Below are 27171 nucleotides of genomic sequence, written 5' to 3' on the forward strand. Positions count from 1 at the left end.
TCCTAATGCTTAATTTTAGGTTAGACAACAAATGATCAAATTAGGGAATTAGGAACACAAGGTTATGACCAAACACCATGGCTTAATCATACTTTAGCTAGAATCAATCCATTAATCTAATTGAACTTGGGAACTTATCTGCTTGAGTTAGTTATTTCTTTCTTCCTTGTTTTATTTATTTCCTTTCTTTTTCATTTCTGTTTTGTGTAGGAAAAATGAATTGGATCATTCAATCACCAATCCTCGTGGGATCGACCTCGCACTTACATATGCTATACTACCAAACGGCTCGTGCACTTGCGAGTATCACAAGTTGAGGATGCAACTGAATCCATTTTGGTGCAGCTGAAATCCACACAACAAGTTTTTGGCGCCGTTGCCGGGGATTGGCAACTTAGTTTGGTTCTATTTCTTTTCCCTACTTGTTTTATTTTTATTTTTCATTTTCATGTTTTTCTAGACAATTTCAAGTTTTAAAGTTAATGACGTTAATGGACAAGTTGTGTTTGTAGTCCAACAGAAAAGGACAATTGCCCAACAAGCAAGAGAACTGGGTTTAAGTCCCAGCTTACACAACCCATTGGTGCTTGTTGCTTTGAAGCATGGAATTGGATGTGTGTTGATTTTCCTTTTCATTTTAGTTTTTATTTCCTAATCCTTTTAATTCCATTTCAAGTTTGTGTGTTTGTTTTAGCAATTTATGATAGCTTAATAAAAATGGAGAGAGATGGCAACCTCAATCATAAGAATGGGTAGTGTGGAGCAATGGGAGAAGTCGCGACCTCCAAGTGCATCACATTCGACCTAATCGCTTCAAGGGGGAGCATTTCAATCCTTTCTCTTCTTTGAATTATGTTTATTTCCGTCATTGTTTTTACCTTTTGGTCCGCGTTGAGTTCTTTGTTTTTCTGTGCTGAATCCAACCATATAAAGAACGTAAAATTTGGACTTACGGTTGGAAAGTTATAGCCTAAAAACTGAACACAGGTCGAAGCTGAAAAACAGAGAAACGAATCTGTCCAAATGGTGATAAACGGGTGATAGAAAGTGCTGTTTGTGTTTTTCTTTGGTTTATTGGTTTGTTTCTTTTAGTACAACAATTTATGTTGTTTGTTTGAATTTGTTTAGGGTACTTAGTTCATTTTCGTTTATGGTTTGTTGTTCCATTTTATCTTAATTTGTTTTTATTTCTTATCTTAAAAATTTTAAAATAAAAAAAAAAGATTTTTCATATGAGCCGACTTATGGTAACCTCAGTGAGCACTTCCGTTAATACAGTGTCTAGGAGTTCTTTAGGCGACACCTTCGGTGTCTAAGAAGTTTGGGTTTTAAGCGGGACCATTGTGACCCCTCCAACCTTCCCGGATCCCCTGGCTGTGTTTTCTGAGGCCCTTAACTGGTCATCCGTGAGTTGCTTGTATATTGTGTGTTTTTTAAATTAAGTTTTCTTTATTTTCTTTGTTTTCTTTTCTGTTGAGTCTTTGTTTTTGTTTTGTTTCTGTTTTTGTTTTTGTTTTGTTATGTTAGTTTATTTATTTATTTACGTGGTATGGTTAGTTAGTTTATTTCTGAGTGTTAAAACAATTTTTTTTTTTTTATTTCAAACATTGCATAAAAACAAAAAACAAAAAAAAAACAAAAAGAAAACAAAACAAAACAAAAATAAAAACAATTAAAAATAAAAACAACTTCTTCATCTTCATCTTCATCTTCATGGCATGCCTCTGTTTTCTCTTACTTGCAGAATCTGCAGCAGCTCCACATGGTCCTCATTTTTTCTTTGCAGTGCTTCCACGTGCTGATTGGCACAGTTGAGCCGCTTCTGCAAGTCTGCCACCATAGCCTTCAAGGAAGCTATTTCCTCGCTCATTGCGGCACACTCCCGTGTTCTCGCCAGCAATCGCATGCCCAAATTGGTAGCCGAGACCGCATGGAGTACAGTTAAATTATGGGACTCCTCCACCGCTGCCTTGTCAGACCTCTGTGCCACATGCAGATGATCTGTCGGTGTGAGCTTGTTACCAATCATGCCTCCCAGCAGCGCTGCTCTGTTCGGCATTGCCTCAGAAAAGTTCGGTATTATCTCAGCAAAGTTTGAGGCCGTACCGTGATGATATGTAGAGTTTGGAAAGACAGTGTTTGGAGGAGCCCTTGTTTGGGCATTCGGTGGTGCAAGTGAGAGCTCAAGGTTGAGATCATCAAGGTAAGTGCATGAGGATGCCATTTGTTTTGCTTCTGAATTTTTTGATGTTTTTCCTTGAGTTTGCAGGAAGAAATGCTGGGTATCATCCGCTTGCAGAGGTGTGGTTTAAATAGACATATGCTGATGAGAGAGAGCCAACACCATTTCGGATTTCCCGGGCATGCTCGACCTAATCGCTTCAAGGGGGAGCACCTTTACTTTACTTTTCTTTTTTTTTTTCCTCCGTGTTTTCTGGTGTTTAATGTTTTTGCCCGTTACTTTCATTTTCTAGAGCTTTGTGTTTTTGCTTTTCCCTTTCGGCTATCATCTTTAGTTTATTTTAGTTAGGGAAATGTGTTTTCTTTTCCGTTTGTCGTCTTTGTTTTATTTTAGTTGGGAAGTGTGTTTTCTTTTTCTTTTTCTTTCTGCAACCTTACTCTTTTATTTCCGAAACAAAATAAAGAAAATACAAAAACAACAAAATAAAATAAAAACAACAATAATGCAGTAGGAAATCATTTCTTCTCGGTGCTTGGTGTCTCGACCATTGGAGCTTTGAGTTTGGCCCTCTGGCTGTCCTCTTCCGGGGCTTCACGCACAGCTTCTTGGGGCTCATCACTTGAGCTCCCAAAGATCGCAATCTTAGCTTGAGCGTAACTACTCTCGCGATCTGCTTGTTTGCGTTTACCCGGTCGGTCTAGGTCCTCCAGCTGTTTTCGCATGTCGCGAGAGTACAACTCTACCATTTTTGATAGGTTTTTATTCTCGTCCCGCAATACTTCTAGCTGGTGTCGATTCACCTCCACTATCCTTGACCTCTCCCTTTTCAAGCTTTTTATAGCAGTCTGACACTCCTCAACCATACTTCGCTCCGCCGCCAACTGACCTTTCAGCACCTCTACCTCATGGGACTTCGCAAGTAGGCGATGACCCAAACTTGCGACTGTTGCCGTACTCTGCACGCTCAGTGCCAGGGCATCGCTCACGACCCGGTTGTCATCCCTTGTCCCCAGAACACGTATATCTTTAGGAGTCACTAAATTTCTAGCCACTCCAATGGCAACATCGTTGTCCAGGAGTATTGAGTCAGTTACTGTCACAGGCCCCCGTGCGGAAGCAAAGTAGGGCATCCATACTGGTGCCGCTGCTTGGCCTCGTGTCTGAGTCGGTGGAGCTAGGTTGAGATCCAACGAAAATGGGTAGTTTGAGGCCATTTGATTTCTCACTCTCTTTTCTTCTTTCTTTCTTTTCTCTTTTGTGTGTTTCTGAGTTTGTGTTTTTTTTACCCTTTCTTTTTACCTTTTATAGACTTAGTCTGCTAAACCCTAGCCGCTGCGGTTCTGAGTTCTGTGCGGCCCTTACCGCTTATCTCTATATGTCGCCGCACCCGTTTCCCAACCCCCTTAATTGCATTTTCACCTTTCACCACCTTCTAGTGAAAAAGTCGTCCCGCTTCACCCAAGAAGCCAATAATTCTGGCTTGGGGGATGTGACTGCTGCCTCTGCACGCCGACACGTCCCTCACCCCTTTCACCCGTGACTCCCCAGGAACCAAGGCATCAGGGACCACGCTCTTCCCTTTCAGAAATCACACTCTTTGCACTCCCAATGCACATTTTTTTTTTAAATTAAAAAAAATAAAAATAAAAAATAAAAAATAAACGTCTGGGCTTCGGATTTTATTGTGGGTCGGGTTTTCACCGTTGTTTAGGTTTCAAGGTGGGTTAACTTTCTTTTGGGTTGGGCTTTTAATTGTTTGGGTTTTGGTTTGCGTAAGACTGTCTGTTTAGGGCTTTTTGTTTCGACTGTTTTACTGTTTCATTTCTTTTTATTTGTTTGTTTGTTTTGTAATTTTTTATTTTGTAATTATTTTATTTTATTTTATTTTTGTTTTTTGTTTTATTTATTTATTTATTTGCTTTAATACCTTCAATTGTTATATTTGACATTGCTTGTGCCTAAATTTTAAACATTGAGGACAATGTTCATTTCTAGGTTTGGGGGTATTGGAGTTTAGCATGTAAATTTGGTTTTTCCTTAATTTATTTTTTTATTTTTTTATTTGCTTGTTTTTATTTTTATTTTATTTTGTTAAGTCTTGCTTTTATTTTGATTTTGATTTTGATTTTGATTTTATTCACTTTCCGAACACATTTGATGAGATTGTGATAAATGTTTGCATGACTTAAATGAAAATTGAATTTTATTTATTATTTATTTTGTTTTCCTTGTAAATTTTTATTGTAAAAAAAAAATTAATTAATTAATTGATTTGGCATCGTTCTAGCATGACATGTTCGAAACCTTCTTTGCACTTGCCATTTGTTTCATAATTTTCCAATTAAAGGATTTGCATGACCCAAATAATTGTATCAAGCATAAATTAGACTTATATAACCATATAATGTGAGCTTTTGAGCCTTGTGCTTCATTTCATGAGTGTTATACACATACTCTTATTTTCTTGTCATCAAAGTTGTTGTTTGATCTCATTATTCATTGATTTGGTTGATCACTTAAAAGTCATTCATTCTTATGTAATTTGACTTCATGACATTTTAAGAAGTGATATTAAGGCCTTCTTTGGATCGTTTGTGCCTTTCAAGCTAACCTTATGCATGCTTAAGCATGATTTTCCATTGTTTACCATTTTGAGCCTACATGTAAACCTTTTCTTTCATTTTACCAATTATATTTCCTCACCTTAGCCCGAAAAACAAATATTTACCTTTCTAAGGAATTCATGAGCTCTAATTCGGATGTGTTTTTCAGGCTAAGTTTGGGAAGGGATATTACATCCAAAAAAAAATCACACAATTGGTGAAAGAAAAGAGAAAGTTGTGATTAAGTGGCGGTTGTTTGAAAATTCATTTTTGGGCCTTCAAAATAATTTGGTGTTTGGAAAGGAGTTTGAATCAATGTAAATGAAGGTATAAGGAGTTTTGATCATGTAAAAGAAAAAAAAATCTAATCGTGATGATTCGAAGTCTTGTAAACAATTGTTTTATGCTCTTACATTGCGAGTTCCTTGGACTTTGTATTATCCATACCTTTCATTTCTTACTCACCTTACACCCTTGGCCCCATTACAACCTATACTAAAGACCTAAATTGATCTTAAATGTCATGTGGTTGAATTGCATCCATTTTTCTACTTTTAAGTGTTTGGCATCCTTCTTGAGATCATATTAATGCAAGTTCTTCATTTTCCTATTTTGAGTTAAGTCCCTTATGATTTAACTCTAATCTCATGTTTATAATTGAGTGTTGCATTGTAGCCCTCTTCTGAGTGATTCATTTGTGAGAGGACAACTTCGGTGAGATTTGAAGTAGCATTTGTGCTCGGTATGATTTTTGAAATTGTGTGAAAACTAAGATTGGGGAATTTGTTGCATTTGGCTATCACACTAATACACTTTGAACATGTTATGTTTTGAACTTTGCCGCCTTGTAAATAATGTCTAAAATTGAGCTTTTAAACTTTTGAGTCATGTGCATGAGTCATTTATCTTCATAAAATGTTCGGAAAGATTGTTTTGAGTTTTTATTTATTTATTTTTATTTTTGTTTTTGTTTTGTTTTTGTAATTATTTTTGTTTTTGTTTTTTATTTTGCTTACGGACTAACAATCTTTTAAGTTTTCTAATTACCTTGTTTTACAGAGTCAGTAAAACGTTTGTGGGTATCGTATCTGTTAAACCCTCAGGAGACACAACTCCTCCTACTAGGGATGCCTAGAGGTTTAAAGGCTTGTTGCATATGCTCAATGCAATCGAGTTACCTACGAAAGTGGTCTAGTTAACTTCTTGTTTGTTTTTATCTTTGTTTTCCTTTTGTTTTGCTCGAGGACTAGCAAAATCTAGGTTTGGGGGTATTTGATCGGTTCATAATTGTATATCATTTTGTACCCTTCTAGCTTATGATTTGGTTATGTTTTTGAGTTAAACTTGTGCTTTTAATCCTTTTTGTGTTTATCTTTCAGTTCATTGAGCTTTAGGTAATAATGAGGGCTTTGGATAGTAAATGATGCAATCCATGCATGTTAGGGCCTAATTTGGATGAATGGATGAAGAGCTTAAAGACAAACTCAATTTTGGCTACAGTCCCCTGCCAGCCCAGTTTCGTAGGTCATATTGCAAGCTTTGTTTCAGCAACCTACATAGCTCGGATGAGGCCACATTCTTCATGAAAGTTGTTCCAATGGGTGTATACTATAACATATCCGAAATTCAGCCTCATTGGATAATTGTGGAGTCTGTTACCTAGCAAACACAGAGCCATGCTCAGGATGGATTTTATCAGCGCGCAAAATGAGTTAGCAATTTGTTTTGGCCTTAACTTCCTCCTCCGACCTTGGATTGACCCAAATGATATATGGCTGGAAAGAAGACATTCTGAGCTTCAAGTTTGAGTGCTTAAAGTCTTAATTTGCTTAAGGGAAGCCCAATTCGTAAGCCCTTGAAGTTGCTGGTCATGCTGACCTCAGGATGAGCTATTATTTCTGGTTGGAAGCTTGGTCATGGTGACATGAAGATGAGCTAGGGCTGCTGGTGGGATTTATTAGTGAAGTGCATCAACCATTTCAGATTTTATAATGGAAGTGTTGTATGCATTAGTGAAGTGCATCAACCATTTCAGATTTTATAAAACAAAGTGTTGTATGCATTAGCCATACTTAATTCAGATTTTCAGCTTCCTTAGGCCTATATATAGTGAGGTTTCCCAAGCTTGTAAACACACCCCAAGGGGGGGAGCTCTCAAACACTTCTCTAGAGCTCCCTTCCCTTCTCTCCCTCAAATTCTCTTAGTTTTGCTTTCTAGTTCTCAATTCTAGCTTTCTTTAATGTTTTCTTAGTTGTAATTTATTTTTCTTGTAATGTACATTCTTTTCTTTAGTTTCAAGTTTGATTAGTTTCCAAGTTTCAATTATGGTTTTTGTTCTTATTCATTATGCTTATAAGTTAATATGCTAGTTTGAATGATTGATCACCATTTAGGCTTGCATGTTAGCTATCTTGGTTTGAATTAAGAGTAGACACCATGCTTTAATTCGAATTGAACTATGAATAGGAAGAGTATGTATGGACATTCGACAACAGGGATTAGATACATGCTTGGTTGTTTAAATTGTTCTTCTATGCTTAATGGGTTCCTAATGCTTAATTTTAGGTTAGACAACAAATGATCAAATTAGGGAATTAAGAACACAAGGTTATGACCAAACACCATGGCTTAATCATACTTTAGCTAGAATCAATCCATTAATCTAATTGAACTTGGGAACTTATCTGCTTGAGTTAGTTATTTCTTTCTTCCTTGTTTTATTTATTTCCTTTCTTTTTCATTTCTGTTTTGTGTAGGAAAAATGAATTGGATCATTCAATCACCAATCCTCGTGGGATCGACCTCGCACTTACATATGCTATACTACCAAACGGCTCGTGCACTTGCGAGTATCACAAGTTGAGGATGCAACTGAATCCATTTTGGTGCAGCTGAAATCCACACAACACGTATCCACCACTATTTTCCTTTGGTATTTTTTGCTACAGTTTCTTCTCCGGTAGTAATGGTCTTGTGTTGGGGGCGTTGTTGATTAGCTATGGGTGTTGTGGCATTTCTCATTTCCTTGTTTTACGTTGTTTTATATTTTTTTATTGTTGTTTTTGTTTGAACTCCTCTGGGTGAAAAGCTTAGTTCTAGCCTCATCTTTGAGGTCTAACTGCTTCAACTCAATTTTTTGTGTCCTACTTTTGAGCTTTTGGCTTTGTTTGTAATTTGTTTCCTCTGGATTTATTTAATGAGTTCAGAATTCGACCAAATTTTTTAAAAAAAAAAATTGTAATAGAATATATAGCATAATGGCATACCTCTTTTCTCCACTTGAGTTGGTGTGTTAATTGACCTTTTATAAACATTCGAGTTGATCATGTTTGTGTTTGTTCATGGCCATATATACATGTTTTGCATTGGTATGCCTTAGCTCTCAAGTCCCGCTAATCACATATTCTCATTCATCTGTGATCATACAGAGAGAATGAAAAGACATGTTGCTTGATTAAAGCTCAACTTCTCCAAATTCAGGGTGCTAGTGGATAGGTTTTTTGAGAAGTAATTTTTTTACTTAAAAAATGCAGTCATACCCCACCTCTCTAATAAAAGTGCATAAGGTGGTATGAATGGTATATTTTTGCTCATCACTTTAACCCAAGGTGTACCTTCATCATCCTTCTCAATACTTGACACGTGTCTCTTAACATAACTATAGTTAACTCTTTACTTTGTATTTATGCCGTCATGGTTATGTCAATAGACACGTGTCAAATGTTGAGAAGGATGGTGAGGGTACACCTTAAGTTAAAGTGATGAACAAAAATGCTCCGATGATATGAAAATGTGGTATGCCTAACATTACTCTTTTTACTTTCACACTCATAAATTCTTTTTTTAATTAACAGTATAGATGTGATTTGAATTTAAGAACTCTAAAGAGAAATATCACTAATAAATATATGCAAAAGAATAGAGAAAAAAGTTGGTCTATTTACTCACAATGAAGATTCGTAGTTCCCAACTTATATCATGGCTGACTTGGCACAACCTTATTGGTGAACTTACAAAAACTCCACGTAATAAGCACATTTTCTTATTCATACAAATCCCACTCTCGTCAGGGTTTTATTATAAAGAGAGCAGAGAGAGAGAGAGACACAGAGACACAGAAACACAGAGAGAAGAGGCAGATCAGACTTTATAAATGGCCGAAGAACCCAAAACGTGGTCGTCCAGCTCGCAACCTTCTTCTACACCTAAATCGCCCGAAGAAATTCTCCAGAAACCTCAGGTTCTCATTTCCCAATCCGAGTTTCCTAATGTTACAAACAATTTTCAATCCTAGGGTTACTTATGTTTCCTTAAAAAGAAAAAGCATACAAATTGATGTTTTTAAGCTTCAATTCAATCTCGGCCTTTGATTTCTTAGCATATTGCAAATTTGCAATTCTCTTACATGAATTCTTTGCTAATTTACGCTGTTTATTCGGTGTATATAGAAACACGCAGAGCTTGTGTAGTGTTCTTGTGCGTATGTATCGAAATCGCTGCATAGGTCTTTAAGGATTGAGAAAAATTGGGTTCCCAAATAGGGATGTTATAGGCAATTTTTTATTATTTATTTTTTTGGGGCCAAATGTTGACAAATTGCTTGAATTTGCATTTCTTTGGGTAGTTAGGACATTACAAAAGTATGGTTCTTGGGGACGGGTGGGGGCATGTTTAATATATAAAATTCTGGGTTCTATCTGATTATGAAAACATTAGAATATTCCATCGTTTTTTTTGTTCATTTGTTATGTTCTAAATACAAGGATTTTACATGTTCCTGTACATAGAGGAATTGGAAGTACTGCTCTCGGAGTTTTCCTGAATCCTTTTTTTATTTAGAATTTTGTTGCACATAATGCATCTTTTATTATGGACCTGTTCAGTAGTTGAAATAATTTCTTCGCCTTTACTCAGCCATGTACTCTGGAGACTCTATTTGTAGTTTCCAATTGTTGATTATATGTGTTTGCAACTCGTGCATGTCAAAGTTGGCTTGTATCTACTTTCATTTTAACCTTATTTCTGGCTTGCATGAACAACGGAGCTCTGATTCTTTGAAGACGAAAAAAGTGTCCTTTCCTTTAGTTGTTGAGTAGTTACACGTAGGCTCAAGAGAAATGGCACAAACTTTATGTTTTATTTTTCGGAACATTAAACCATTGAATTTCAAAAGTTCTTTATATCGAAAGCTAATATAGTATTTTAAAGAATGGAGTGATGGTGGAACGATGATCCACATTGCCTGATAGCATCATTTGTTTGCAGTTGAAAGCCTAGTATGGAGCATAATTCATAGTCAAGTGGAAGCATAAACAAGTGTATAAACATATAGTAAGACAACTATAATTTGTACTGCTATAAAAAAGAAAACATCATGATGAGAATATCACTACCACTAAAATTTATTTTGTATTCCATATCAATAGTATGGTTAATGGATGTAGGGCCACCATTTATCTAGATGACAGGGTTTGTTTAAGCTGCCATCTCATCCTTTTGCCTCCTTTTTATTTGAAAAGAATGCTTTCCTCACCTTATTGAAGCTATAACTCTGTTTGTAGTATCAGTTACTATTAAAAACATACTGTTTCTTTTTATCAATAGGGGTGGAAATGCATAAACAGTAATAATGTGTAAAGAGAGTACAGAGTAGCGAGCATGTTTTCTAGATTATCCTACTGGTTATGCCTGTGCTGTGGAAGAGTTTGTGCCACTACTTCATATGCTTAATAAAATTGTTTTTTGAGAAATATTGAGGCAATTGTATAGTAACGGTATGTGGAAGCTTCCTGATGAAAAGAAAGTAATGCAGACTAAAGCTGGTGAATGTTTTAATCGTAGTTTAAAGCAATACTATGTGCATATCTTGCATTAATTTGGTGGTTCTGGTTCCTTTTCTAATTCACTTTATGACTTCTTTTTCAGGTTCCACCACTCTCTGGGCTTCCATCTTTCCCAAATGGTGATTTTCAGATGTTACCAATCATGTACCCACTTCTTGTTCCTGGGTTAAATCCTTTACAAGATCAGGAGCAGATGAACCGTGGAGCAGGCATATATGCTGTTCCTGTTCACCCATTTATGGGGCCAGTTACAGGAGTTTCATCTAACACTCTGATTCCGCTTACCTACAACATACCCACGTAAGTATCTCAATGGTGCTCTTAAGTTTCTTCCATTGTGACATAATTTCCTTATCTGAAATTGTTTATTCTTAACAATCGTAATCATCATTAAGCATGAATGTATTGATGCCACAGAACTAGAGCAAGTCCAGAGGTTGGCACTGTAGGGGAGCAGCAAGGCCAAGAGGGAGAACAACAACAACAGCAGCAACGTCAACAGCAACAGCCTGCACATCAGAGACAAGTGGTTGTGAGGAGATTTCAAATAGCATTTCAGCTTGATGTGTTGCTTATTGTGAAGCTTGCAGCTGTAATATTTCTATTCAATCAAGAAGGGTCTAGACAAAGGCTTGTTGTCCTTGTGATTGTCGCTTCAATTGTCTACTTGTAAGTAACTAAACTTAGTACCATTTTCAATATCAGGACAATGCTGGTGTTTCATTATTAATGTAAGATATGATGAATTTGGCGATTTTTTTATAAAGAAGAGTAAAGTTAGGTTCTTCAGTAGTCGACTTTAATTTTACCAAATTAATATATGTGAAGTTTCACAGATGAAAGCTGGATTTTGATGACGTTAGATATTGCAGATATCAAACTGGCTCGCTCACACCATTAGTACGATGGCTCTCTCAAGGCATGCATAGGGCAGCTGTGCCTCCTCATCCCCCAAGGCCTGTAGCCAGGGCCGGAAATGTTCCTCCTGCTGCAAGGCAGGGGGTTGACAATGCTGCTTTGGCAGGTAATTTTGTTTGTTACTGTCTGTACGTGCTGAGTGTCACATGTCTTTTGGAAAAAAATATCGCGTATTCCAATTCACATCTAGTTTCATTTATCTAAGACTGCTATCGGAACTTAGGTTGCAAAATTCTTGTAGGGACTATTGTCATTAGGTGATTTGTACATGTCTAATACTATTGATTGTTACTGTCTGCACTACTTGAAATAGAACTCTTTTGGTGAGATATGCTGGAGTTTTCCTTAGGAGTGGTGTAAAAAAGAACTATAGTGCAGTGCGGTCTGTGTAACATAATTGGTGGACACATTGCTAGAGTAAAGGGCCTCAGGGACATTGTGTATTCTTGTTACTGAATGCCAATGGACCATGTCATGCTCCACTGTTAATTTATGACAAATGATTTTCTTCTCTACTAACAGTTAAAAATATGTGGCAGATGGACAGCCGGGAGCCGAGAATGAGAATCGGCCTGCAGATGATGGAAATCAGGCGCTTGAAAATGAGAATGTGCCAGCACCTGATGGAGCCAATGGTGGTAACCGCTGGTGGGGAATTGTTAAAGAGATTCAGATGATCGTTTTCGGCTTCATCACTTCACTTCTCCCAGGTTTTCATAATATAGAGTAGTAGATCATATGCAGCGGAGTAGTCTGTTGAACAAACTGTGGAGCTGGCAACTCTTCTTTTATATAGATATATATATTAAAGAAAGTAGATGTATTTGTAACAGATATTGTAATTTTCCTTCTCTTATTGGTGGGAGTGCTTTTCAGCTCTCCTTCCAAATTGTATGAATTACGTCTGCAGTTGCTTAATCTTTCGGCTGCCTTCCGGTTCTCTTGTATTTTCTTTGTACATTGATTTTTCTAATTCCGCACTTCCATTTCGCGGTTATTAAAATTATTAGGAATAAGTCAACCTAAAACACAATCAAATGAATTCCAAAGCTAAATATTCTTCCAGTCCTCTCCTCCATTTTGCATCCCAAAATAGGCTTTTCAAACTAGCGAACTCAGAAAAAATCAATCTGCTGCGAAATTAAATGAGGGAAAACAAAAAACAGAGAAGCTGCAAATAGATGCTCTTATTGATTAAATGCGAGAATTCCACCACTATGCTTAAAGACAGTTTAATTCCGCTATCTTTGGCAAGCTCTGGTTACCAACTTCTCCACAGTTCAACTCGCAATTTCTTGCATAAATTTTTCCCGGATTCTGCATCTCCTCTAGGTTTTCTGAGGATGGAGTAAAGAGACACGTTTGCTTCTTTTCGTTATCCTTTTTCTTTGGCTTTGCCATAATTCCTTTAATTTTGTGAAATATAATCACTCCACTAACCCATATCTCTGTGTGATGAGAAGCCAATGTGTGTAGCCAAAATTCACTGAAATTACACTCCTTATAATACATTTAAATTCATAAGATTATTACAGAAACTCATATTTACACATCTGTCTCTGCCACTGCCGAAACTCGGGTTACCAAAAGAGAAAAAATGTGGATAAAACTAGATTTATTTTGGCACTAAATGAATAGATTAATTACAAAATGTATATACAGGTATCTATAAATAACGCACACCTCACATTTCTGACAAAAGATTGCTGATCTTCCGAAGCTCCTTCAAAGCTGTCACGGCTGTAACTTGTCCTTTGCCAACTATAGTGTTTTTTGAAAAATTCTCCGATGGCCCAACCTGAAGACCCCGATCTTGCTGGAAAACAGACTCGATTACCTGCCAGATATGGTTGGTTAAAGAGTCAGAACAATGCGGACATAAAATCTGACATGCTTAAGAAGTGTTGTTGGGAGCAACTTTTTTTGCCCCCTAAAACTGCACACGGAACCAACTTAAAAGAAACACCATGCTCACAAGGAATTTTGTACCCAGTTATAGCAATCAATTCATGGTTATTGCCCCTAGCCAATACCACACTATTACCATTTCTCGTTGGATTTCTTCCTCTTTAACAATCATTACACATTTCCTAGAACATATAATTTTATAGTGCTCTGCATCCTATAGGAAGCATTAACTTTGACGATACAAAACAAATTGTAGTTTATACCCTTGAGAGAAAGCAAAACAAGAAACGTTACCTGAATATGTTCAAGCATAGAGTGCCCCAGATTTCTTAAAGTACCCATCACATTCTGGTCAACAGCTTCTCCCTTGGAGCTAACTAAAGAATTGCAGGACCCCTCAGCCACAGAAGAGCTTGTTGTGTTCTGATTACCTTCACAACTGGAAGATTTTGTAGCCTCAAGGGCGTTGTGTCCTTTCTCAGATGTCCCTTCACCAGGTGCATTCCATCCAAACTTCCAAAACCTCGGGAATTTACCAGAAAGAAGCTTTCGTTCCTTTCCTGTCACTGAATTTCCTGTTGAATGATTGTTGCATTCAGATGTTTGAGAGACACCTTCGGAAGGATCAGAAACCGGAAGAGGTGGGTCTTCCGATGCATCCCGTGAATTATCATAATTTTCATCAACTGACAAATTTGATCCAACACTACTTTTCTCTGATTCTGGTTCATGATCATTAGCCCCACTACGAGGACTTGTTGGGTCTGAGAAAACAGATGAATTTTCTTCACTAGCCGGATTTTCATTCAAACATCTGTTCTCGGTGGCAGAAGTAGGGTCCTTACTGAAACCATCTTCTTTGTTGACCTCAACTTCTGAAGAGAGTTCGTCTTCGTGAGAACCCAATTTCTCACCATCTTCCTCTGAGCTAAGTTCTCGAGAAAGGTCTTGCAGCAACCTTCGTCGAACAGAAAACCTGGGGTTCTTTTTGCCATTCCCAGGTTTTGATGGACATGGGTCGGATTCTGTTCTAGATAGGCTCAATTTTACTTTTTCTGTCCATCGCTTTTTCTGGCTTGGAACCTGTTTTTCCAAACCATCTTGCCTAAGTTCTTCTTCCCTGTGCAGAACTCTCCACTTCTCTTCCCAGTAGCTTTCAGGTACCAGATTTAGTGGTGTTTTTGGAGAAATAGAATCAACTGAGAGGCTATGACCTCTCACAGCCATTGATTTACTATGTTCATAGGGCCCAATGTATGAAAATAATAAGGATGAACTATTGTTCTTCAAAGCAAGATCCTGCAAAGACTTCGCCTTTTGTATCAGCTTCTTCAAGTCTATTTTCTCAGGAGAATTTAACAATCTCTGAAGACATAAAGTAGCATTCTCGGTGGCAAGAAGGGAAGATCTCAAATAGAGTAACATTGAAACTGCCATGGCTGATATAAATGCTCCTCGAGGTGAACTAAGTATGCCAAAGCTGGATGCTGCATCATCTTCAGAACCTTTGTCTAATTTACTATTATCAGATGCAAATATTTCATCCCAAATTATCAATAGATCTGCAAGTGAAAACTCACGTCCAAATAGAACCCGTAACCAGCGGAGTGCAAAATACTGGGGTTCAACACCAAGCTCAACAAGGTGGCTGTGTAGAGATGAATCAACAAGAGAAAGCAAATAATACAACGCAGCGGATGCTTCAATGACAGGAGGTAAGCTAGTATGGGATCCAACAGCAGGGGAGGGAGAGAAGAACTCTGCCATAGAAACTGAACCATGGGCCCCACTCATTAGAGCATCAAACATACAGTACGCATCATGTTCCATAAATTTCTCGGACAAGATAATACCCAATTCACCTTCAGCACCATAAGCATCACTAAGCATTACAATGGTCTGTATCTCAGGATCAAGCTCATCAAGACTCTTAAGTTTAAATGCATTTCCGTGTGAGCCATTCTCATTTTCCATGGAATCAGGAGAGTTTTTGAACTCAAAATTATAAGTGAGATCATTTTCATGAAATGATAGACCATCAAATTTATCAGTGAAGTGATCTTCATATAGATTTCGCACTTGAGATAGATGCTCCACATCAAAATGAAGAACATATAATAGAGGAGCCAAGAGTTCATGCATTCCTACAATGAAAAACAAAGAGAAAAACAGTTAAACTTCTAGAAGGTAAAAAGAAGCTTCCATGGATCATGTGTGTGAATGTACCTTTCTAGAAAACATTCAATAACTAGGGGATCATTTGTTTTTTTGTTTTTTGTTTCTATCTTATTAAGGAAAGACGGGGTGACAGAGATAAGAGAGAGAGAGAGAGAGGAGAAATAATTCATTGAATTGTTTTTTAAATATAATATAAAAACTGAAAGCAATGGTTTTAAATTTTCTTTTAATGCAATCTATTCTGCATCTTCATTTCTTCACTTCTCTTCTTTCACTTTCTCACCTCCATCTCCCTTACTTCTCTTCAATTAAACCAAAAAAAAAAAAAAGGCAAAACAGAACACATTACCAAGCAGGCACTAAGATTAGCAACTTGTTGATCACATTGGGCAAGAAAGTTAAATATCCCAGCAAGTCAGGGTCAAAGAAATTGAAGAATAATATCAAATATGGTTTACTTGCTGCCACAGAAGTCAAAACTCAAGAGAAGAAATGACTGGCTAACTACCTGATAATCAAGAATCTTTCCTTATAAATCATTCTGAAAATTTTAAAAATGAATAAACCTCTGTATTAGTAATTTTGGGGAGACCAGTAGTGTTTGATTTTTGTAATCAGAATATGGTCCAATAATAACTAAATCATGCATTACAACATGAGATTGCAGGATCCATGTAATTCAAGTCTGTATACCAAGCAAGCAGGTTGTACCCTGATGTAAGCAATGTAGTGCAGGACCTTGTGTAGTGCTTACTACTACGAGCACACACGCACACACGCACACACGCACACACACACGCACACAGCGAGACAGTGTGTTCTAAACGCCAAGCTTAGTCACTTAGAGAAGAAAGACAATTTAAATCTCTTCTCCAAAAAACACATTCAAGGGTTTTTGGAAAAAGAAAATTGATGTGTGTACTGTCAATGTCATGTACCTTGTCTGTAACCACACTCTGGATGTCTAAGACACCACAATAACAAAATTCTTCTCAACATTCCTTGGCATCCTGGTGTTTGGAAGTAGCTCCCATGTTCTGGGTATAAACGTGATAAGTCCTGGTCAACCATTTTCTCCAGCTCAGCATTTCGAAAGAAACGACCCCATGTGCTATCTGCATGTAAGATTTACGGCATAGATTAGTAACCGCATCACTCAATGAGTAGGTAACCTCACTTAGGCACATATTGCAACAGTAAAATCTCCATTTAACTTTCCATTCTTATATTTAAAGGTCAACTTGAATTTATTACCAATAAGGAACTATTGTGCCACCCACAGATTTGATTGGGTGTTATAACAATACAGTCTGAGACTGTTATTCATTAGTAGTTTTAGATTGTAGCATACAGGAAAATCTGTAAACACATTTGACACATCTACAAGGGAAAGCTTTTTTCCTTTAGAAAGTACAGTTTACTTTCATTGAAAAATATGCAATAATGAGGCAAACCATGGTGCAGGCCTCCAAATTTGATCACTTCAACAAAGCAGCTAAATTTAGAAAGCTAATAATGAATAAGTGAAAAAACACAGCAGACAAAACAACATAGGAAAGTCAAGCTCAAGAAAATTTTAGGATTGAGTGTGCATTAGCAAAATAGCTGGTTAACATGCTTGCCCCTGTTCTTCTGGAGCTTCTACAGTTTACATATGCACTTTGGAGGATCCATAGATTGTACCTGGGTTTTGTGACAGCGGATTGTCTATGGAAAGATCAGGGGAACTACTCCCATCCTTTTTGGGATGTGGATCAACCAGAAGGCGCCTTCTCAGTCCAGCATATCTAATAATGTCGACAAGGTAAACTTAGCACAAGATTACACAAACTTAAAAATTACCACTAAATCATTGCAGTCTAATATGATACTGAAAAAAAAACTTAGACCTGTTTAAATTCAGCGCTCTTAAATTCATAATTCAGACTCAAATCAATCGACACAACTAATCAACTGCATGTACCCAATACAGCACAAAATTCAAGAAGACACTTCTTGATTCATAAAGATATGAGAAACATAATTTCAAGTCGCTTGACACACCTCTTGCTTTACCAAGATATAAGAAACACGCCTGTTTCCACAACAATTTACAGCTGATTAGCAACAAAATGTAGAAAATCCATTGACCATTAACTAAACCACGGAAACCGTATCTTATAAACCTCGTATGAGTTTAAAAATGAAAAGAAAAAATATATATAAATTCAAAAAGGGAAATCGTCAAGGAAATAGAATTATCTAGCAAAACCCATGCATAAAATTATCAACTCAGAGCAAAAGCTTAAAACAAAAACCGAATAGATCACCAAATTGAGACTTTACGGTTCAAACCAAAAAAGAACGAAACACAAGAATCCTAATGCAACCTTCTACGCATAAAAAGTTGAAGAAATCATAAAGAGACATGTTAGAGGTACCTCCTTCTAGAATCAGCTGTGACCCGACGAAGATCATCAATGGAAGAAGAAGAAGAAGAGGGCAAAATCCCAAGATTTATGCGCCATTGCACACTTCTAAGGTCTTTGAAACGACGATTCTCAGCCTCAGATCTCTCAGGAACATAGGGGGAGCTCGCAGACGACGATTCGGGCAATGTCGACTCAATTGGAGCTGGCGCCATGGCTTTCTCGCAATTCTCCAAAGACCCAATTGTCAATTATGCTGATAGGGAAGAAAAAAAGGTAAGATCGTGCAAAAAAGGTAAAACTTTGGCACGGTTTCTGCAAAAATTGTGAGCAGAAACAGAGGTTAAGAGCATGAACCCAATTGGGATTCTGTCTCAGCCAACAGAGAAATATGAGAGCATGAAATTTGGTACAGGAAAGAAAGGAGAAATTGGAAAATTGGATAACATAAAGCAAAGAGAAGAGAAGAGAGAGAAGGTGTGGTGGAAAAAATGGCAGAAGTTGTGAAGGAGAGCACTTACGTTTGAGTTTGGGAGATGAGGAGGAGGATCAGTCTCTTCAAAGGAAAAAGAAACAATTTTTTAGCATTATTTTTATTTTTTTCACATTCATTCCTTCGATTCACCAACCTGCATTGGAGAGAGAAAGAATAACAAGTTTGTTTGTTCAGAGAGAAAGAGAGAGAGAGAGAGAAGAAAAGGCAAAAGAAAATGGTGATAGAGAAAGAGAGAAGTGCTGGTTTGACCTCTTTCAATGTTACGAAGGTGCCGTGGGTTGTCATCTACTTCTCTTCTTCTATTATTGAAAACAAACAACGGACAACAAAATTATTTTTTTATTTTTTATTTTTTACAAAAACTGAAATTCCAACTTGAAATCTTTTTTTTTTTTTTTCTGTCAAATTCCAACTCGAAATTCCTTCTAGCAAAGTTGTAAATTTTTTTAGACCTTACACATTACTTCATGTTTTTTTTTCTCTCATTTTCACAACCGACTCTTTAATCTTTTATTCTATATTTGGTATTTACAAGTATTTATTTCTATAATTTTTGGTAAATACACTCAATAGCACTTCACTATTTCTTATTATATCTCTTACATAGTATTTGGTTATTCTGTTACAATCAATTGTTGTTGAATGATTGAAATGGGACAAATTCAATCTTGTTTCATTCAATATAATTTTGAAAAAAATAGCAAACTTATTAGATAAGTTACAATAACACAACTAAGACTTCTCTTATATAAAATTAAAACTAAAACTTCTACGATACGTAAAATGCACCAAACTCAAAAAAATAAAATTGAAGCGGATAAATTCCACTAAACACACTAAAACTAAGCATTATTCCAAGTTAAGCCACCGTCATCACATGAAGCAAGCAATGACACGGTCAAGTGTTGAAGAAAATGTATTAAACTTATTTGGCGAAAACTTAATGTTATAACAATTCAACTACACATAATAGACCAAATTTCCCAAAAAGGATGAGTACATAAGAGAGAAATATGACTACATGTAGATGTATGTCGTGGTAAATACTTTGCAATTTCCATGAAAAATGATGGGATCCGATCAAACAAAGTAGGTCCTCGTCTCTCATAAAATAAAATATTTATAATTAAAAAAAAGTAGGTCCTCATCACCTTCAAAAAAATCATAAAACTTAGCAACAAAAGAAATAATATAAAGAACTTGTAACAAGTTGAAGGAATTAGTAAAGAAACGCGTGTATGTTCCCTATTATTTTGGAAGACGCTAGAGCTTAGAAAGTTAGGTGCTGTAATTTATTAGATTACACTAGTACCATGTAAGAAAATAAACCCCATCTACCCAAAAAAATCAATCAACCAGACTAGTAGCCAGAAACCTATAAAAAAAAAATGTCGGAGAGGATGGTGGTCGACAATTTGTGATTGGCTACAGGCATCTAGGTGGAGAACGCATTTTTTTTCTATCCTCAACCAATAATACAATGATATGTATGATAACTTTTTCCCGTATTATTGTGTTATTTACCGAAAATAACAAAACAGTACTATCCATGTTACATGTAAGTTTTTCTAGCTTGGGTGGAGAGGCGCAATGGCTATACTCACTAACAAAAGAAAAGCACGATCTCTTTTTGGTTGTCGGACAAAGAAACAAGCTAAGGAGGAGGGTTTTATTTTGTCCCCCACCTTTCATGTGGGCTTAAGTAAGAACTTCTAAGGAGGTGCGTTTGGTGGAGCCCACGTTAGTAATCCCCACTTAAAATAAAAAGTAGGTGAAAGAAACCTACTAATCAATTCGTTTGACGAACGAATAGACTTGCTTATAGAATTTAATGCATGAGTTCGTAAATTCTTACGAGATTGGATACCAATTTGAAATAACCCAAAAAATTGAGAAAGTTTCATATAATTAACAGGTCGGTCTCTCGAGATTCTGAAAGTCATGTGCGAAACTTAAGATGGAACCATCACATAATCTAACATAAAAATACAAAAAAACAAAAACAAAAACACCGTTAATTTATGCCATAGAACAATAAGCAGTGAAATCGAAAGCGGAAATAAGAATAACGTTGGGGAATAAAATTAGGATACGCAAACATGTAAGGGCAGGATTGAAAATTCAACTAATAAATATTCTGGGCATATCCAGAACTGACGTGGCGTGGATGTGTTTCGCTCTCTCTCTTCCCAATCATAATATTTACATCTGAAAGTAACATGTTTTTTATTTATTTAAATCAATATGGCACGTTTTTTAATATATTAATTCCACTAACATATAATGTAAGGGCCCACACAAGTTAGACTTGGTCAAAGTAAAATACGTATTAAAGACTGATAGCTCAACCGCAGCCTTTCGATATATTTATTTATTTTCTTTTTATATATTTTTTGGTCGGAGCCTCTTGTTTACTTTTTATTTATTTATTTATTTATTTATTTTATAATACCCCATTGCAAATTGCAACTGCAGTTGTCCAATATGATGAATTCATGACTCAAAATAGGTTTTCATTGGACTAAATTCCAACATAGGTTTTCGAAAACATGCCTTGTTTCTTGGTTTACCAACTATATTTTTTCTTCATATGAATCATTCATTGTTTAAGTTTCACTTCAGATCATCTATAGAAAAAAAAAATGGTATGATGATTAAATGACCTCAGATACAAAAGTAACTGCTCTTAATCGCTTGAGCTACAAGCCCCTTTGCAAAGAAAAACCAATGATTAAAGATCACAAAGTTTCACACATACAAAACGGAGTTTAACCTTTCTCTCTCTTGTTCTTTTTTCTTGGGATAATATTGTATATTGCATTTTTATTTTTGGATGCAACTCTCTCCATAGGAGCACAAAGAATAAAGTGCCACTAGACAAGCATAACATAGTTTGGCTTTCTAATATTTTACCTCCATTTTGGCTTTTCTAGTTTTGGAACTCTCTTATCTAACCCCCACTGACTTCATGATTATTTCTAAATCATTATTTTAATTCCCTTTTTGTATCTTGTTCATGTCTTTAGTTTGTTTAATCTATTTGCCAACTTCTTATCACTTTTTGTATGGTATAAAATAGTAGATTGCCTTTACTATTTCAAGATAGATTTTGTTCATCGCAAATGGTTTGACATAATATAGTGTTTAATATTTCGGGTGAAGTTAAAGAAATTTACAAAATGTTAAATAACCTAAGTCATCAAATCTAAATTTAACATTTTAATTTAAAATATCCCTTGAAAATACTCTTACAAATATAATTTTATTTACGAAATAAATGTTTTACCACCATAATTTAGAAGCCCCATGATATACAAAATAATAATTTAAAAAAAGAAAAGAAAAGGTTGCAATAATCTGCTTATTGTACTCTATATACCAAGATCCAACTAATACATGTTATTTGGTCCACCAATAATGTCAAAAGGAACTGCAAAAACTAGTTGTTGGGAAGTCTAGTCTCATTTTGTTTTTAACTATTTTCTCAAACTAATGTTTTTGGTGAGGGCGGTGCCGCCAAAAATTTCAATAACATTTCCTTTCCATCAGTTATGGGCTGAGACTAAGCACCTTCTTATTCAGCTTGTTAAGGATTTCTTTGTGAATAACCTTCCTCTCAACCCTATAAACCAAACCAATATTTCTTTGATATCTAAGGTTGACAAACCTGAAGTTGTAAGTCATTTTAGGCCTATCAGTCTCTACGATGTGGTTTACAAGATTATTAGTAAAATCATCATTACTAGACTTAGGCCCATCCTTTCTAAGTGTATCTCTCCAAACCAAACCAAGGTGCCTTTGCACTTGGAAGGTCTATTTTGACAATATTTTAATTGCTCATGAATTTCTTTAGTGACTTTAAAAGGAAAAAAGGTTCTTTGGGTGCAATGACACTTAAATTAGACCTTGAGAAAGCTTATGATCTCCTCGATTGGAACTACATAAGAGCTTGTTTAATTAAGTTTGGTTTCAATGTTGACTGGTGTGACAGAATCATGAATTGCATTTCAACAACCTCCTTCTCGATTCTTCTTAATGGGAACCCTGAAGCCTTCTTTGTCCCTTGTATAGGTATTAGGAAAGGTGATCCCATTTCTCCCTATCTCTTTATTATTTGCATGGAGCCTTTCATCAGGCACCTGAACAATTTAGCTCTTTCCACTAGGACACAGGATGGTTTACTTTCATCCCCTTTTGGTTACAGAATTTCGAATTTAGTCTTTTCAGATGACTGCTTAATCTTTACTAAAGCCACACATCTTGCTGCTAAAAATATTTTGACAATTCTTGAGGCTTTCTCTATGGCCTATGGGACCCTTTCTAGGGCGAGAAGACTGACCCTAATTAAGTCTAATGTGTCTGGTATGCCTAATCATGTGATGTCCTATTTTAGATGTCCTCCTTAGGTGGTTAAAGAAATGAACAAATGTTGTAGGACCTTTTTTTGGGGTAGTGATAGGACCCCTCCTATCTCTTGGAAGGATGTGTGCCTTCCCAAATACCTTGGTGGCTTAGCGGTCAGACTTACTAACCAGTTTAATCTTGCAGCTCTAGCTAAGCTAGGGTGAAAATGCCTTATATACCATTCTAATTGGTGGGTTAAGATTGCTACTCAGCAATATCTCAAACATGATAATTTTTTACTCTCAAGAAAAAATCAAATCATTATGTTGCTTGGAAATCAATTTTGGATGCAAGACATGTCTTATGCAAAGGTCTTAGGTGGGTGGTGGGAAATGGCGGTTCTATCTCTTTCTGGACCTCTCAATGGATTTTGTCTTTCCCTTTTCTTGCCTAATTCTTGAGCACCAAAGAGCTCCCTTGAATCTTGACACGAAAGTCTGGGATTTTATTACCAATAACAATTGGGACAGAAATAAACTCACCCAAGTTTTGGATGATGATTTGGTTGATAAAATTTTAACAATTCCTCTTTCTATCTCTAATTCGCAGGATCAAATGGTTTGGGGCCCTAACCCTAGTGGCTCCTTCACCATTAAAAGTGCCTATATTATGCAAGTCCAGGAGCACCCCTCCCACCCTCAACCTTATCTTCTCAAGAAAATGTGTAAACTTGAAATTCCTTATAAAGTGAAGATTTTTGCCTAGATGTTTATTAGAAAAGGACTTCAAGTGAGAGCTAGACTTCACAGATTTATGCTTCAGCTGTGTCCTGTCTACCCTTTTTGCCAGGACCAGCTTGAGACCATTCAACACTTGTTTGTGGATTGTAGCTTTGCTAGGAATGTTTGGGGATGTTCCTCTGTTTTCCCTTCTCTTCTTTCGCAAGTTGGTGATTTCATTAGTTGGTTATCCTCTTTGGATTGCACTACTTAACCCCCAAGTTCGGATCACTTGTCCAAAGCTATTCTCATTTGCTCACACATCTAGGATGCCAGGAATAATCTGCTGTTCCGAGATTCTAAACCACACCTTGCTAGTTGTTTTCATGTCGCAGCTACTGTTGGTATGGATTATTGGCAACATAACCATTTGGTCAAAAAGAAAAATGATATCACTATGGTGATAAAATGGCACCCCCATCTTACAGGTTGGATCAAAATTAACTTTGATGAGTCTGTCATTAATTCTCAAGCTACCACTGATTTTGTCATTTGGAATAGTGATGGTCATGTGTTACTGGCTGGTCCAATAACATTGGTGAAAATTTCATAAATGTGGCTGAAAGTGTTGCTCTTCGGGATGGTCTCGATGCTGCTATTGATAGAGGTTAGGGTTAGATTGTGGTAGAAGGTGACTCTAAACTTGTTATTGACAGCGTCCTAAAAAAAGTTACTTCCCCTTGGAGTATCCAACAAATTATTCAAGATATCTGGTGCCTTAGCTATTCTACAACTTTTGTTCGCTTCCAGCATGTGTTTAAGGAGGCAAACTTCACTGCGGTTTCCAAGCTGGGCCATGGGCTCTTGTCGCAAATTAGTTGGGAGCGTGGGCTTCCTTTGTCAATTTGTTCTCCTTTTTATTTTGACCTCTTTGGGCTTTCTTGTGCTAGGGGTTTCGTTTTGTAATTCAGTTTCCGCATAAATAAAATAAAATAAAGAAATGGGGACAAAATAGGCTCTTATAATATATAGTATAATGTTCTTGTACAATTTTATTGCATGATTTGATGCATTTTGTCTGGCTTTGAGTTTCTCTTATATATTCACAATTTACAAGGTCAAACAAAAACTTATTACATAGAAATAAGTTTATTTTTTATGAGTTCTGCTATTTCCTCACCCATCTTATCTTCCAAATTTTAAAGACAAATTTACCCCTTTGTAAAATGACTTCTACGAACTTAGGGAAAAACCTCAACTCAGGCAACGAGGGTTGGTTGAGTTAGTAAGGATCGTTTTCTTTGCTATGAAGGCTTAGGTTCGAGTCCCATTGCCGACAATCCTTCTAAGTGGGTAATCTGTAAAAAAAACAAAACAAAACAAAAAAAGGCAAAATGCAACTCCAATAGACTTGCTATTTGGCTCTCTCAACTCTTACATTTTAATTTTTTTAATGAACTTTTAATTTAGAGAGGAGAATAGAGAAATAATAAAATATTAGAGATTAGCCAAAGTAGAGAATATTGTTGGAGGAAACTACTTTTAAGTAGTTTGCTATAATGGTTTTCTAACTATTTTAAATGATGAGCAACAACAACAACCGGTGGTCCAAACAACTCCCACAAGAGATCATGTAATTGATTCTACAACGATGAGATTGACTACGAGACAAATTATGTTGTTGGGGTTTTGAAGAAGAGCAAGATGCGTGTTATTCTTACCGAAGGTCTGAAGATGAGATTGACTATGTTGTTGGGGTTTTGAGTTTGGGAAAGAAAATGGTAGAATGGGAAAAGAAAGAGAAAGAAAACTAGGTGCTTCCGACGAGCATAGGGGGTTGTCGATGGCGGGGTCTAGGTGGTTGACTAGGTTGGGTTGGGAGGGGGGGGGAGGGAGGGAGCTTTGGTTGAATTAATTTAATACTAACCTCTTGAATTAATAATTAAAGGGTATTTTAGGAATAATGGTGGGTGGAAAGATAGGATTGTGTTTTTTTTTTAATTTCATGGTGGTGGGGGAAGATAAGGTGATGTGGAAATAGGACAAGGAGGTGGAAATAGTAGCACTTTTTTATTTATTAATTATATATTTGTATATAATTGATATTCTACTTTAATCTAATTTAAACTACGAGGACGGGAATTTGAAATCGGGTGCAGAGAAGCATATCCATTATAGCCAACTTGGCTAAGCCCTACTAAGGAAAATAAGTTTGTCAAATCATAACTTGAAAGGTAGAGTATATCCTAATCTTAAAATTGCAAGTGGGTCAGCAATATTATTAATGTGCTTCACAATTAGCATATATTTATTTAAGCATATTAAAGAACAACTGAACTGAAGCAGGTGGACATTGACAAGAGGTGCATGGGGTCCATTTTATGAGTGGAGATGGTTCGAACTTATGATATCTTTAATATAGATAAAATGGACCCCATGGCCTTTTCTTTTAGGGATGATTTGAACTTATGATATCTTTAATATAGATAAGAGAAGATTCGAACTTGAGATATATTCTTAGATTTAGCTTCTATATAAATTACATCATTTGTATTACAACCAATTTTGAATGGCTAAAAGCTATATAAAAAAAATTGACAATCAAGTATCCTTATAATATAAACAATACCAATGTCATTCATAAGTTATAGAAAAAAAAAATAGCATTACAATTAATTTACAATTGTCGTCGATGAGGTTTCATATCATGAGAAAGCCTTGTTGTTAAAAGCCTTGGAGTTCAAAGCTTTTTTATCCTTTTTTGTGCAGGCCCCAGATAGAATGTTGTTAAAGCCCACGAATAGGGGTCCACATTTCCTCTGTTTTTGTTTTCTAAACCTTAGTCCAAAACAATGTCGTTTTTGGAAGAAAAAAACTAAAAATAGAATCTCCCTAATTTTCTACAGCGGATGGGTACCAAAAACCCAATGGGTACTAAAAGCCCAATACATTCTATTTGACTAAATTACCCTTAAATAGAAGAACAATCAAAATTAAAATTCCATCTAAATCCTCTCCTCCCAGTATACATGTTCTGGACTTCAGTGTCAGCGGGAAAATAAACCCATTTGCCTAAATCCATTAGGCGCGGTTCTAGTTTCCCAGCTTAAGAAACAAAAGGTTTCAAGGTCAGTTTTGTTCATTGGCTTCTTCTTCTTCTTACTTTCTTTTTTCTTTTGATTTCTTCTATTTGTTTTACCAAGATTTTCTTCTGTTTGTTTTCCCTGATTTTGTTGTCGATAGATTCTATTCTATCATTATGCTGTAATTTAAGGTATCCAAATGCTTCCATTTTATGTGCCATAGTTTTGCCCTTGAAATTTCCTCAGACTCTCGATTGGTTTCAATGTTTAATTCCAACTTGTTTTCTCTGATTTTGGTTCAATTTCTGATGGATTTGGGGTTCAATTTTGACTGGGTTTGGGTTTCTCTCTCAGATAAAGGGTTAGGGTATTCATGTGTGTTCAGATTTGTTCCGTTGGGTACTTGTTCATTTGGTACTTCTGAAAAAAAAAATTCTGGATTTTTCTTGGAAAGAGGACTTTGTTCTTGGTCTATGAATTGTGTATAT

General features: G+C 36.2%; 2 protein-coding genes across 4 annotated transcripts; one reads left to right on the top strand and one right to left on the bottom strand.

Annotated features, from left to right (window-relative positions):
- The first annotated feature begins 8856 nt into the window (after positions 1 to 8856).
- LOC110758335 (uncharacterized) lies at positions 8857 to 12494 on the top strand. Its single transcript, XM_021960165.2, has 5 exons — positions 8857 to 9026; positions 10712 to 10929; positions 11047 to 11298; positions 11502 to 11653; positions 12087 to 12494. The coding sequence occupies exons 1-5, from the start codon at positions 8940 to 8942 to the stop codon at positions 12275 to 12277; spliced, it is 900 nt and encodes a 299-aa protein (XP_021815857.1). The 5' UTR covers positions 8857 to 8939; the 3' UTR covers positions 12278 to 12494.
- Positions 12495 to 13020: 526 nt separating this feature from the next.
- LOC110758334 (Ypt/Rab-GAP domain of gyp1p superfamily protein) lies at positions 13021 to 18793 on the bottom strand. Of its 3 annotated transcripts, none has more exons than XM_021960164.2 (6): positions 18563 to 18793; positions 18054 to 18297; positions 17317 to 17420; positions 16572 to 16748; positions 13750 to 15599; positions 13021 to 13384 (listed from the first exon to the last, which is right to left on the bottom strand). In XM_021960164.2, exons 2-6 carry the CDS (start codon positions 18254 to 18256, stop codon positions 13232 to 13234), a joined length of 2487 nt encoding a protein of 828 aa, XP_021815856.1. In that variant the 5' UTR covers positions 18257 to 18297; positions 18563 to 18793; the 3' UTR covers positions 13021 to 13231. The 3 variants fall into 3 exon arrangements, with proteins under 3 accessions (XP_021815856.1, XP_088100946.1, XP_088100940.1); XM_088244820.1 differs by having other exon boundaries at positions 18054 to 18356; XM_088244814.1 differs by lacking the exon at positions 18563 to 18793 and having other exon boundaries at positions 18054 to 18556.
- Between the last annotated feature and the right edge of the window lie 8378 nt (positions 18794 to 27171).

The sequence above is a fragment of the Prunus avium genome, chromosome 1, assembly GCF_965620075.1.
Source record: "Prunus avium chromosome 1, drPruAviu1.hap1.1, whole genome shotgun sequence".
NCBI classification, from domain to species: Eukaryota; Viridiplantae; Streptophyta; class Magnoliopsida; order Rosales; family Rosaceae; genus Prunus; species Prunus avium.

Excerpts from the sequence above, each read along its gene's own strand:
- LOC110758335 (XM_021960165.2), top strand. The coding sequence starts at position 8,940 with ATGGCCGAAGAACCCAAAACGTGGTCGTCCAGCTCGCAACCTTCTTCT. Across the intron at positions 9,027-10,711 it reads AAATTCTCCAGAAACCTCAG|GTTCCACCACTCTCTGGGCT; the intron begins GTTCTCATTTCC and ends CTTCTTTTTCAG. Across the intron at positions 11,654-12,086 it reads TGACAATGCTGCTTTGGCAG|ATGGACAGCCGGGAGCCGAG; the intron begins GTAATTTTGTTT and ends AATATGTGGCAG.
- LOC110758334 (XM_021960164.2), bottom strand. The coding sequence starts at position 18,256 with ATGGCGCCAGCTCCAATTGAGTCGACATTGCCCGAATCGTCGTCTGCG. Across the intron at positions 15,600-16,571 it reads AGAGTGTGGTTACAGACAAG|GAATGCATGAACTCTTGGCT; the intron begins GTACATGACATT and ends TTTTCATTGTAG. Across the intron at positions 13,385-13,749 it reads CTATGCTTGAACATATTCAG|GTAATCGAGTCTGTTTTCCA; the intron begins GTAACGTTTCTT and ends CATATCTGGCAG.